This window comes from Ursus arctos, unplaced genomic scaffold (assembly GCF_023065955.2).
Source record: "Ursus arctos isolate Adak ecotype North America unplaced genomic scaffold, UrsArc2.0 scaffold_20, whole genome shotgun sequence".
NCBI classification, from domain to species: domain Eukaryota; kingdom Metazoa; phylum Chordata; class Mammalia; order Carnivora; family Ursidae; genus Ursus; species Ursus arctos.
The window spans coordinates 15,077,609-15,091,753 of NW_026622875.1; the positions used below are offsets into that span (position 1 = coordinate 15,077,609).

The window sequence follows — 14,145 nt, forward strand, 5'->3', positions numbered from 1 at the left end:
CCTGATGTGGGGCTCGATCCCGGAACGCCAGGATCACGCCCTGAGCCGAAGGCAGACGCTCAACGACTGAGCCACCCAGGCGCCCCTCAAGTGTGTGACTTTTAAAAAAGAAGTAGTTAGGGGTTTTTCTTTTTCTTTCCTTCTTTTGTTTTCTATTAAAATGTGTTTTAATCACATTTTTATTTCACCTATGGATATTGGTCTATTCAGGTACCTTCTTCTTAGTCAACTTAGAACATTTATTGTACATAATAATCTTTTTTTCCTTCTCCGTATGTGTGGTTATAGTCCTTTCTCAGTTCTATTGTGGTATTTTTAGGTTATCGCTCATCTTTTTTTATTAGACTTGCCAGAGATCTGTATATTTCATTGGTCTTTTCAAATAATACATTTTTAGGTTTAGCCATTTTAATTTGTGCTCTAATTTATTAGACAGGTTCTCTTTTGCCTTTATTAATTCCTTTCTTCTTTTTTTATTTTACTTTTCTAAAATTTGCAGATATTTACAAACATTTATTTTTATTTGGTTTTCCTTAAAATAAAAAGTATTTCAGGGGTGCCTGGGTGGCTCAGTTAGCTAAGCGTCCAACTCTTGATTTCAACTCAGGTCATGATATCTGGGTCGTGAGACTGAGCCCCACATCAGGCTCCACAGTGGGAGTGCAGCCTGCTTAATTAAGATTCTCTCCCTCTGCCCCTCCACTCCCCCCACCCCTGTGCACTCTCTCTCTCTAAAAAGTAAAAGTATTTCAGATTCTCAGTTTATATGTTTAGTATATTCCATACATTATGCCTTGTTCTCATAGATGTTGTTTACCAAGTATTAAGTAATTCATGTTTGCTTCCTCTCTGATCTAAGAGTTATTAGGATCAAATATGATCTTTTTAATTTTATTAACTGTTTGTCCCTTTATTAGTACTTTTTAGTTTTGTTGCATTATGATCAGAAAATATGACCTGTAGACTTTTACTGAAGTTTTCTCTATAAATCAGAATACAAGTGACTGTAGCAGTCTTCTATTACAGTCCCTACACATGTGAGAACATATTTTTGTTGTTCTTTGCTAAGTACAGAATTTTTGTATCATAATCTTTTTCCCTCAGAAACATAAATATTACTCCATCTTTTTCTGATATTTAATGTACTAGAGAAGTCCAATGTTTGTGATAACACTTGTTTTTAAAGATTTTATTCATTCATTTGAGAGAGAGAGAAAGCACAAGCAGGGGGAGAGGCAGAGGGAGAGGGAGAAGCAGGCTCCCCGCTGAGCTGGGAGCCTGATATGGGACTGATCCCAGCACCTGGAGATCATGACCTGAGCTGAAGGCAGACACTCAACCATCAGAGCCAGACTGGCGCCCTGTAATAACACTTTTAAAATGACTTATTGTAGAAATTTGTCTATGTCTGAAATTCAAAAATTTTACCAGAATATTTTTAAGCATAGATCTCTATGACTACTTTTGCCTTGTTTGCAGTCAAACTTTTGAATCTGAATTTCTCTTTATAGTGGTAAACGTTTCCATTATTTATTATCATTATGTCTTCCCCTTTTATAATGCCTCTCTTTCTGAAATTGTTACTACGTATATATTTTTCATCTTTGAATCTTTTCTTCTGATTTATGAGACCTTTGTTAAAATTATCTCCATCACAGGGGCATCACCTCGGTGGTACAAGCAGTTAATTGTTAGATTCTTGGTTTCAGCTCAGGTCATGATCTCAGGGTCATGGGATTGAGTCCTGCATCAGGCTCCATGCTCAGCTCAGAGTCTGCTTGAGACTCTCTCTCCCTCTGCCCCTCCCTCCACTCTCTCTCTCTCTCTTAAATAAATAAATTTTTAAAAAAATCATCTCTATCACTGATTTAGTTTTCTATAGGATCTAACCTTCAGCTCTCTGCTTTAGCTGGATTTTAAAAATTTGATAATCATATTTTTCATCTGAAAAAAAACTATCTCAGAAAAAAGACATGTAATGATCTCTAAAGTTTTCTCCTCTTTGAGGGAGTATCTAGTTTTTAGGGGTTCATACGCTTTGGTCTCTTAGACCGATTGCCTTCTTCTGGACTACTGAAACATTTCATAGACCAGATAGCATTTCTGCTTGCTTATTTTTCAGCAGGGACGGGGGAGAGGAAGTGAGAATGTTTGTCCAGATGACTGGAGATTGTGTGAATTCCTGGCCCCCCTCATTTGGCAGGCTATTTCTTCACTTAAGATGATTCCTCCCTCTATCTGCTTCTCCTGCTCTGCCTTATAGAAATTCTTTAAGTTTTCATGAATAAGTGCGGATGACACTTTCTCTAATTTCTGGCACAGCCATCTACTCCCCCTATTTTAGTAATTGTTGTTGGTGTGTTCAGTTGGTGTGGGCAGAGCTGGCAGGAAGGTGGGGAGAGGAGTCAGAACTCGTAGATGCAGAGAGATACTTAGATCATGTTGAACCAAAAGCCTACTACACAGATAGTAATGAAAACTCTGGTAGTCAACTGGACAATTTCGTGAGCCCCATCTACGAAGAGGAATGGAAACCTCTTCTCCTTCCTTTGGTGAGTTTGTGCCCAAATAGTGTTGTGCACATGGAAGTCTTTCTGCTACACTTACCCTATCTTCACTTCATTGTTTTTGTTTTGATTTACAGAAAGATGTAAACAAGGAGTTCTATCTGTTTCCCGCAGTGTTTGATGAGAATGAAAGTTTACTCCTGGATGATAATATTAGAATGTTTACCACTGCACCGCACCTGGTGAATAAGGAAGATGAAGACTTCCAGGAATCTAATAAGATGCACTGTAAGTACGCACCATCTGCCAATACTCTGATTTCAGTACTGCACATGTAATGCCTTTAATGAAACCAAAATGCTAATTGCTTTGCCCATTGATTAATTTTCAACAGACGATTAAATACAACTCTGAGGGTAATATTGATATTTAAGGTATCAGTCCATTATTCTTCACTTCGCTTAATCTAGGATAATAAAACATACAAAATATGTCAATTAAATGCATGGTCCTTAAAATGTAGTCCTTGGATCAGCAGCTTTAGCATGACCCAGGGACTTGTTAGAAATGCAAATTCTTGGGCCCCAACTCCTACCTACTGAATCAGAAACTTTATGGGTGGGGCCAAGCAATTCCTATTCAACAAACCCTCTACGTCATTGTGATATATGTGTCAGTTTGAGAACAACTGGATTAGATGCTTTTCTCATCTGTGGTTTGATAGCTATAGCCTCATTTTATTATTCAAAATGAAGAGAGATATGGTCTCTGTTGTCAACGAACTTCAGTGATTCTCACCCTTGACTACAAATTAGAATTCCCCTGGGAGTTTTATTAAAACTGTTAAAACTACTTTTTTAAATGCTCAGGGCAACCTCCAGAAATTCTTATTTAATTGAAACCTAGCATCAGATTTTCTTTTTCGTTCCCAGTGTAATTCTAGAGGTTTAGAGACAGTGAGCTAATTGTTCAGAATGCCCACATTGCTAATGGACTACATGTGAAAATCACTGTAGTAAGAAGAAACAAATGTTAACTTGTGTTATAAACTGATGCTGTTTTAATTGAATCAATATTAGTCACGATCATGATAATATTCCTTTCGAGTGTGCATTTTTACATTTTGGAGAATTCAAGACTATTACTGATTAGTAACAGCAGTGAGAGGAAACTTTCCGCATTCACTCTTCCCTGTTCTTCATGATGAATCAGAGAATTTTCCATCCAGAGCAACAAACACATTCTCAGTCTACAGTGCCAAGGAATAGCTGTTATTATTCACACATTTGGATGCTTGCAAATCTGACTCTTGGGAGAACTAGGAAATGGCTAGCTGGGACGAACAGGGCAGAACGTCAAGAACCCTGCCTGCAGCTCTTCCCCTTCCAGCCAGGGACTGTCCTGGGGCTGCTGGGTGCAACTAGGAGTTGCAGAGACACTCCTGATGCATAAAGCGGTGGGGCAGGCATGAATGGGTCTTTCAGAAATTAGATCAACAAAGTTGGTGCTGGAAAATATGGGAGGTTTTCATGTAGGAGGACATGAGATAAACCACTTTCAAAATACCATTTCCCAACTTTTACAGCCATGAATGGATTCATGTACGGGAATCAGCCTGGTCTCAACATGTGCCGAGGAGATTCAGTCATGTGGTACTTATTCAGTGCTGGAAACGAGGCTGATGTACATGGGATTTACTTTACAGGAAACACGTATCTGTCAAAAGGAGAAAGAAGAGACACAGCAAACCTCTTCCCTCAAACAAGTGTTACACTCCTCATGGAGCCCGATACTGAAGGTGCATTTTTTTTAAAAGTCAAGACAAGTCTCCATTGAATGGATTCATGTCACTTGGGTTTAAAATCCTGTGTTGGGTGATAAACGCTTCCCTTCCCCAACTCCCAAATGTGTGCCCTTCCTTCCCTTGAAGAGCACATCCGAGTCACTATTAGCTAAGTGTGTGGCTGATAGATCTATTTCCTGCCTGTTGAGGGGAGGAGAGTGACAAGTGAAGTGAAGAGTAGACCGTAGTTTCTCCCATTTCCACACCATAGAATCCTCAAGATGCTTTCTTTTTAAGTTATGTTCCTTTTAAAGATAGCTGGCAAATCAGACTAGAAAGGGAATGACTTCCATAACAGCTCTGCAGTGAAACTTTTTGTCCTCTCTCTGTAGCCTACATGTAGCGTTGGCTTGTTGGCTGCTCGCAGTCGAGGGTCCTATGATAGAATGATAGCCATGCAACCTCAGAGATATCTGCAGGCCTGGTTCTGAATGAGTAAAACAAACTGAAACAAAAAAGAAAGAACTTTAACCAAAACGTGAAACATACTAACTTGCTTCAGGCTTTATCTGGTTCATCATATGCTACCACAACATAAGACAAGTCCAGTGTCACCTCTCCCTTTATTCATTAGATAAGTGTAAATACAACAGTCAACAAAAGACATAAAGTGTCTGCCTTGTGAAGTGGAAATTCTAATGCAGGGAGACAAGAAGCTAGTGGTTGTAAGCACTATAAAGAAAAAGAGGGCAGAGCCCATAGTCTCTGAAAAACAAACTGAGGGCTTCAGAGGGGAGGGGAGTGGGTGAATGGGATAGGCTGGTGATGGGTAGTAAGGGGGGCACGTATTGCATGGTGCACTGGGTGTTATACACAACTAATGAATCATCGAACTTTACATCAGAAACCAGGGATGTACTGTATGGTGACTAACATAATATCATAAAAATGTTATTATGAAAAAAAAAAAGAAAAGAAAAATAGGGCAGAAAAGGGGGCTGGTGACTGATGGGGGAAGGTGGATAACAATTCTCTGAGATGATGATTAATGAGAAGCTTGAATAAAGCGAGGACATGAGCTCTGTGGCTATTTTGGGGAGGAGTGTTCCCGGCGGAGGAAACAGCAAGGGCAGAGGCCCTGAGGCAGGCACACACTTGACCTCTTCTAAGAAGAGCAAAGAAGCCTCTGTGACTGGAGTAGAGTGAGTGGTGGCTGGTGTAACCATCCAGCTGAGCCACGTTAAGGACTTGGGTATTGATTCTGAGTGAGTTGAGGAGCTCAGTTGAAGGTGCTGAGCAAAGGAGTGACACGCTTTCTTATTTACCATTTCAGGGACTTTCGATGTTGAATGCCTGACAACCGATCACTACACAGGAGGCATGAAGCAAAAATACACTGTGAACAAATGCAGGCGAATGTCTGACGATCCAAGCGTCCACCTGGCAGAGAGGACCTACTACATCGCGGCGGTGGAGGTGGAATGGGACTACTCCCCCAGTAGGGAATGGGAACGGGAGCTGCATCGCTTACAAGAACAGAAGTAAGTCTCCAGACTCTGAGTCCCAATTTTTTTTTCATGTTTTTCTTTCAGAAAATTAAGAATTATGCTAAATTTTAGAAAAACAAACAGTTGCATTAAACAGTAACATCAGAACAGTAACAAAATGCTTCCCAGCAACCTTTCCTCCTTAATTTCTCCTCTCGCAATTTTCTCACAGGAAAATTTCCATCTACCTCATTTGATTCTTTGTAGTCACTCTTTCTTTCTTTTCTGTTGGATTGTCTTCTCATATCCATGTGCCCTTATCTTGCTCTTAATTGTCCAACTTAAACAAAAATTAGTGCCTAAATTCAAAGCTAAAGTATTATTTTCCTTATCTACCGTTTGCTGCTTATTTTTCCTCCAGAGATTTCCTTATCAGTTCAGTAATCTGTTCTTTTACATTCTTAAAACTGCTATGTGTGAAGAATATTTTAAATTCTTGAGGGCAGTATAGTAGATATGGTCTCTGTCCTCCAAGAACTTATAGGAAAATATGCTGCAAAACCACCAATAATGTATATGTTACAGAAATGTAAAAAAATAAGTTCATTGTGAATAAATGTAAGGAAAGCATCATTATTGGACCTTTAAAAACTGTACGTAGAGTAGTATCACCAGACACTTCTTGAAGACTTTTCCAACCACTTTGCCCTCCATCATCTCACATGTCATGCACTAACCTTTCATGGATATGATTTGAGAGATTGGGATGGACATGTGTTCGGATCTGGGTGTACGGCATCTCTGGTAACCCGTAGCTAAGCAAAGGTTAGCTGGTTAGTTTGATTGCAATGGAGAGTATGATTTGCAATGTACAGGGGCAAAAGGTTATTTCAGGTGGGAAGGGCAGTAAAGTAGTCAAAAGGCTACAGGAGCTGGGGCACCTGGGTGGCTCAGTTGGTTGAGCAGCTGACTCTTGATTTCGACTCAGGTCATGATCTCAGGGTCCAGGGATCAAGCCCCACTTCAAGCTCCATGCTCAGCGGGGAGTCTCTTTGGGATTCTCTCTCTCCCTCTCTCTCTATCCCTTTCCCCACTTGTTATCTCTCTCTCTCTCTCTAAAATAAATACATAAAAATCTTTAAAAAAAAAAAAAAAGGCTACAGGGGCCATGAGGAGTCAGTGCAAACTTTAGATAAAGGAAGTGGCTGAAAACACTGAGCCATTTCAGCTCTTATAAACCAGAAATACTGCAGTAACCAGAGAACACTTCATCGGTGAAATCTGGGCTCAGAATTTCAGGGCTATCGAGAAACGTTAGAGATCATCTCATCTCACACCTCATTTTGGGGGTGAGGAAACTGAGGGTCCAGCAGGCAATGACCAGCTGAAGGTCATTCTAGTTACCCGCAGAGTGGGCGCAGGTCTCGGATGGCTCCACTCCCAGCAAGGAGCACTTTCTACCACGCCTATCTATTTCTAAAGTCTTACTCTTTCTTGCTGGACTGGGAGAATGCTATTAAAAATTAGCATAACTGGGGCGCCTGGGTGGCACAGCGGTTAAGCATCTGCCTTCGGCTCAGTCCGTGATCCCGGCGATCTGGGATCGAGCCCCACATCAGGCTCCTCCGATATGAGCCTGCTTCTTCCTCTCCCACTCCCCCTGCTTGTGTTCCCTCTCTCGCTAGCTGTCTCTATCTCTGTCGAATAAATAAATAAAATCTTTAAAAAAAATTAGCATAACTACTTAAATGAAAACTATATTTTCATTCAAAATTGAAAACTCAACTTCCACTTTCATTAAGACAAGTACTAACCTTAGTCGTTTGTGTGTTTTGTTGAAGTGTTTCGAATCCGTTTTTAGATAAGGAAGAGTTTTACATAGGCTCCAAGTACAAGAAAGTTGTGTATCGGCAATACACCGACAGCACGTTCAGAGTTCCTGCGGAGAGAAAGGCTGAAGGAGAACATCTGGGAATTCTAGGTACTCTAATCATCGGGTGTGGGGTAGCGACATGGATTAGATGCAGTGACAGTATGTGTCCGCGGGTTTCATTTCCCAGTTCATAGTCAAAGGTATTTAAATAAAAATTAAGTTATGCAATAAACATGAGAAGCCTATATATACTAAAGAATATGACAAAAACATTGCTTATTTTTCTCAGAAACAATGTCTTATCCCATATACTAATGAAATTGTATGTATTTGATGTTCATCAAATTTATGCCTGTCGTTTTGGTGAAATTCCTAGAAATTATGTTCTAATGAAAATCTTTGCCAAATTCTCCCTGTTATTTCACCCCTCTCCCAGCTCCCAAATCATAGCTATTTGCTTTTAAAATTGCCATCTGGTGATTAACTCCAAGAGAAAAAAATGTACACATAGACAAGGAAATAAAGAAAGGAAGAAATGTTACCATACACAAGGCATGGAAGAAGTTGCTTCCGATTCTTCAGGAATCCTTTTAAAAGAGGATGTCTAAGAACTTGACCAGAAGTGGTTTTGGGAATTTTCTTGAAAATCATCAAGTGCTGGGGACATCACTCCCAATCCCACCGTATTCTCATACTAACAGCATACCCTGGGGCGTGTTATCTTCAGCCCCCGAAAAATGAGACACCCAAAGGAGAATAGCATTGTTGCTGGGTCATGGAAATTCTTAGCAGCAGACAAGATAAGATTGGCTAGAGAAGAAGGTAGAAATGGGAGGGGTGGTCCCACCTACCCTTCCAAATGCAGTTACTGCCCCAAATTCACACTGAGGAGGGCCTGGAAGTCCAAATGCTGAGAAATGAGAGCAAGTGCTGCCCAATGACTCTTGGCCAGGGTAGGGTCATAGCTGACTCACCAGGATTAGGCCATTGCCCTGCAGGCGACTTTCAGGCCAAAAACCTTCTGCAGGACTCTTGATGAGAGATACACCCCTGATTTCCATTTACAAAGACAACCATTCCTAGTGTTTTTATTCTGAATCCTCTCAGCCCAGGGGTAAATCCAGGAATAGTATAGTATGAAGCCGCACAGACTCCTGCCTTCATGCTAAGAAAGTTACCTGATCTTTGCTTCTATTACTGAGTTAGAACTTTTCATCTGATAAATGTATAAGCCACTCTTCTCTTTTGCTCTTGCCAGGTCCACAGCTTCATGCAGATGTTGGAGACATAGTTAAAATTATCTTTAAAAACATGGCCACAAGACCCTACTCAATACATGCCCATGGAGTGAAAACAGAGAGTTCTACTGTTACTCCAACTTTACCAGGTACTCATGGCCGGAGAGGGGTGGGGGGTGGCATTTTAATAGACTTTACAGGCTTTCCACAAATGACTGGTATCAGAGAGGTAGTCTTAAGGAAGTGAAGAAAGAGGTGGTTAAGACAGCATGCAGAGGGGTGCCTGGGTGGCTCAGTCTGTTGAGTCTGCCTTCAGCTCTGGTCATAACCTCAGGGTCCTGGGATCAAGCCCCCATGTCGGGCTCCCTGCTCAGTGGGGAGTCTGCTTCTCCCTCTCTCTTTGCCTCTCCGCCCCTTCCCCACCTTGTGCTCTCTCTCTTTCTCTGTCTCAAATAAATAAAATCTTAAAAAAATAAAAAAATTAAAGAAAAAGAGGGCATGCAGGGAGGCGTATCGGTATGTATGTCTCCATGCACATACGAAGAAAGGAAAGGAAAGGGAGAAAGAGAGAGAGAGAAAGAGAGAGGGAGATCCACTGGAAAACTGCAAGGAAAACATCTGCAAGTACTGGACACCTACAAATACTCAAGGTGGAGTGAGCAGAGATATCTCTCCTCGCCCAGACAGCATTTACCGCACACTGTGTGGCTGAATGTTTCTTGCCTGCATCTGAAGGCGGAGTCCTAGGGGCAGACCCTGCCACATGGGATTTTAAATCCCGCAATTCTAGCCCAGTATCTGGCATGTACTAAAAACTCAATAACTTCAATTAACACAGTGCAAAAGCTAGAAGAGGTTAAATACATGTGTGTATTTCCTTTAATTAAAACTATATTTTTCTTCTATTAGTTGTAAAGTTGGCTTCTAGAAAAGGACCATTTCTTAGTAATTTAGCAGTTCCCAAATTTGGCAAGTGAGACAAAATGGATGAGAAAAAATAAATTACAATATACAGTTGCTCGTGTCAATTCAGGGGATTAGAAATAAAAAACCCTGCCCTTGTGACTCTCACTTCTTCCAAAAGAGATACACAAATATACATGGTATCAATTTATAAACGTGCGTGAAAAAGATTAAAGCAGACGAGAAAGAGTGAGAGGAAGTAACAGGAGTGCTGTTTTAGGTAGGCTAATCAGGAGGGCTTCTTGGACGAGGCGCCACTGGTGAGTCATGAGCCACAGGGAGTTATGGGAGAACAGCATTCCAGGCCCTGAGATGGGAATAGCAAGGAGGTCAGCGCAGAGCAAACAGGGGACAGAATGTGAGATGAGATCCAGGGAGGGCAGGGGGCTGGATGCAGTAGGAGGAAGGGGAACCTTAGAGGCCATGGTTAGAACCTTAGATTTTATACTCTTCACCATGTGAGGGTTTGAGCTGGAGAGTGACGATCTGACGAACACTTTGTAAAGGCCTCTTCTGGCTGACGTGTGGGTAAGTGACTCAGAGGACAAGGGCGGAATCAAGGATCAGTTAGAGGACTATTGCAATAATCTGGGTTAAAAAAAAAATGGGGGGCGCCTGGGTGGCACAGCGGTTGAGCGTCTGCCTTCAGCTCAGGGCGTGATCCCGGCATTATGGGATCGAGCCCCACATCGGGCTCCTCCACTAGGAGCCTGCTTCTTCCTCTCCCACTCCCCCTGCTTGTGTTCCCTCTCTCACTGGCTGTCTCTATCTCTGTCGAATAAATAAAATCTTAAAAAAAAAAAAAAATGGGACTTGGACCAGGGTGGAAGCACTGAAGTGGTAAGTTGTCATACTCTGGTTGTATTTTAAAGGTGGTACTAATCCCCCCCCACCCCCGCTGAAAGATCAGGCATTAGGGAACATTAGGGAAGGAGGAGTCAAGGACAGCGCCAAGGTTTTGGGCATCCGCCATGGGTGGCAGGGAGGTTGAAGAATGGAGAAGAGAAGGAAACATTTTTTTTGGTTTATGAGATTAAGAGTGTAGATGAAGAGATGATATATTCAGGTGGTGAATCTAAGCTTTATATTCTCGGCGAAAGGTTCTGCTTAGAAAAAGGGTGACGATGTAGGCGTGGGTAAAATGGAGGACTTGGGGAAGAAAGAAAAATCTGTCACATCCCTTGAGACCATCCTTCCTGTCCTGCTTGATTCCCCAGAAAAGGTTTGTCAAATTCTGGCTAATGAACGTCTGACAGCATGAATATGTAACAGTGAGGTCTACATAAATGGAGGGGATGGTGAGTGGCCACAGCTAAAAGCGAAATTCTGGTGAGCAGCTGGACAGGAAACCCTGAGGTGACAGGAAGCAGAGATCAGACTGGAGAAGAGCCCAGAGCACATGGAAGAGGGTCAAGGCTTCGGCAGGTTAGGAGGCTAGAGCAATTGGCTATCTTCAAAGTATCAAGGTCCAGGGTGTGACACCACACATACGGTGTCCTGTATGTGACAGAGCTGTGACAGAACAGCATATGGTATGGCAGAGTGGGACAGACCTGAGAAGAGGTCATTGTGACAACTCAGTGACCCAGGAGACCCCAAGAGCTAATGGTTCCTCACCAGAAATTGTGGAAGCACTAGAGATAATGGTGAAAAAGGAGAAAAAGAAGGCCAAGGTGAAGCTGAGGGAATGACAGAGGGCAGTACAGATAAAAACACAGAGAAGGCTTGGGGAAGGTGCTTGCACTGGGGGGGGGGGGGAGGGAAATCACTTGACGGTTGAAAATGGCATTTTACAGGAACAGACTTCAAGCTAAAAAATGATCTGTTACAAAGTTCCTTCAAATTGTGATATTGGTATTGCCACATCCTGGCCTGGTGTATTGTGTGTATATGTGTGTCATCGCTAGTTAATTCATAACTGACAAAGAAGATCTGAAAGTATGTCTTACAGTTTGTCTTAAAACTTAATTCCTAAAAACAATTTTGAGTGCCACTACTTTTTAACACTAATTACCTCGACATTTCCAGTTTCTAGGTCGCTGGTTATTAAGACTTAGTGTATTTATATTTTGTATATAGATTTTATATATATATAATATCTATCTATCTATAATCTATATATAAAATCTATATATAATATAGTATCTATGTATATATAATATAAATATAAAATATATAATAATCTATATATATATAATCTACATACAAAATATAACCAGATACTTTAACACTTGATTAATTTAGGTGAAATTCACACTTACATATGGAAGATCCCAGAAAGATCTGGAGCTGGAATAGAGGATTCGGCTTGTATTCCGTGGGCTTACTATTCAACTGTGGATCAAGTTAAGGTAAGCTTTAGATCATTTGTGTTTTGTGAAAATTCCCAAAATAGATGCACAGTTGAAGGAAGATGAGATTAGAGTTTTCCTGTGATCCAATTTTATCTTAAAATCCCAGGAAAGGAAACTTCTCTACAATTCACTTTGGTTTCATTTTTTGGTTTGTTTCTTTTTAAGGATAGAGTTATAACTGTGTTAATCCCATGACTTCTGATTATGGGTAACGCAGAATCAAATATTAATCAATACAGTATTTTATTTCCCTTTCGACATAAAAATACATTAAACCCAAAGAACTGAGGTACATGATTTCAGAGCTCTATTAATGATAGATAAAAGTGTTGATTTCAGTTGTCAACCTAACACAATAAAGCTATTTGATTGAATATCTGAAAGCCAACACAACACTCGACAACTACAAATTAGAACTTGTTCCAAGATTCTTTTGTAGAATTATATCTCAAGTCCAAATCTCTCTCCTGAGCTCCAGACCTGTCTATATACCAGCCTACTGAACGTCTCCACCAGCATGTCCCACCGGCACTGGAAATACAGTCACTCTAACATGGAATTGAGATCCTCCTCTACCTCTCGTATTTCCTACTGCAATAAGTAACCCTACGAGTTCCAAATCTACTCATTCGTTGAAGCTAGAACCCTGGGTATGAAGTATCTAGCTCTTCCCCTGGCCCACACAGGCAATTCGCCCCCCTACATAGAGTTCAGTCTATTCTTCTCTCTACCTCCATAGATCGGGTCCTTGTGATTTGCCTAACTACTGCAATGGCCTCCCAGGCTCCATTCTCTTCCTCCTTCAATCCTTCCTTCACTCACCACTAGGATGACTGGTTTAAAAATGCAAATATGTTGCCATGCTGTGTCCAATTTTTCAATGGTTCCCTATGACCCACATAAGATAAAATCTAAAATTCTGAACCTGGTAGAGCTCAAAGGCCCTTCCAGACCTAATCTGCCATTACTGACCCCCACCAATCCAAACTTCTCCTAGATTTGTCACGTGTGGTCTTCCTCCTCTGTGTTCATTAGCCCTTTATGTACCTCCTTAGAAAACAAGTGATTCATTTCTTCCATTCTCTACTTTCTCTAGCAGACTGAGTTCCTGGAGGGCCCGGGCTTTGTTTGATTCATCTCTGGATTTTTAGAGACTGGCACAGGGCTTGATTTATGAAATAGGCCAACCAACACTGCTCGTTTGGGGTTCTTTTAAATTGCTGCTCGGTACCTGAGCCAATATTTGCCTCTGCATGCGCTTCTGTGACTTGACTTCATCACCCGTTCAACCCACCTCCTACTCACCATTAGTCCAACTTCTCTACAAATGGAAAGTGACTGACCTGACAGCACCATATTAGGCAAAGTCCACGACTTTCTAAAATTCCCGAGGTCCCAGTTCTCTGAAATGCTGACTTCCATCACAAGTATGACCGAAGTTTTTGCTTGTTTTCAGGACCTCTATAGTGGATTAATTGGCCCACTGATTGTGTGCCGGAGATCTTACACGAAAGTATTCAATCCCATAACAAAACTGGAATTTTCCCTTCTGTTTTTCGTTTTTGATGAAAATGAATCCTGGTACATAGATGACAACATCAAAACATACTCTGAACACCCTGAGAAAGTAAACAAAGATGATGAGGAATTCATAGAAAGCAACAAAATGCACGGTATGAGATGCTATTTTAACCCTATGTTCCCCCTTTTCTTCTTTCAAATAAAATTCGTCTGGAGACTATTCATTTTACAGTAAACCAGTTCTGCCTCCCTCTGTATGTGAGGTAGAATTCCATTCAAAGCAAAAACCATCTATTAATTCCTCTCCCCATTCCAAAGTCTCATTCCCTTTTAAATCACAATTAGGATTACGGCTTTTGGTGCTAAATGACTAGAAAAGCAGCGTGACATTATTGACCTTAAAGTATTCATTTCCCATC

The 14,145-nt window shown here is 41.1% G+C and overlaps 1 protein-coding gene across 4 annotated transcripts in view; it reads left to right on the forward strand.

Moving 5' to 3' along the window:
* The window catches only part of CP (ceruloplasmin), a 58,576-nt gene that overhangs the window by 27,533 nt on the left and 16,898 nt on the right, over positions 1–14,145 (forward strand). For all 4 annotated transcript variants that reach the window (XM_057315794.1, XM_048216042.2, XM_026497254.4 and 1 more), the window contains 7 exons: positions 2,645–2,795; positions 4,093–4,305; positions 5,624–5,831; positions 7,619–7,758; positions 8,909–9,037; positions 12,096–12,202; positions 13,662–13,878. In XM_057315794.1, the coding sequence (XP_057171777.1) occupies positions 2,645–2,795; positions 4,093–4,305; positions 5,624–5,831; positions 7,619–7,758; positions 8,909–9,037; positions 12,096–12,202; positions 13,662–13,878 (1,165 nt within the window). The remainder of the gene's footprint in view (positions 1–2,644; positions 2,796–4,092; positions 4,306–5,623; positions 5,832–7,618; positions 7,759–8,908; positions 9,038–12,095; positions 12,203–13,661; positions 13,879–14,145) is intronic.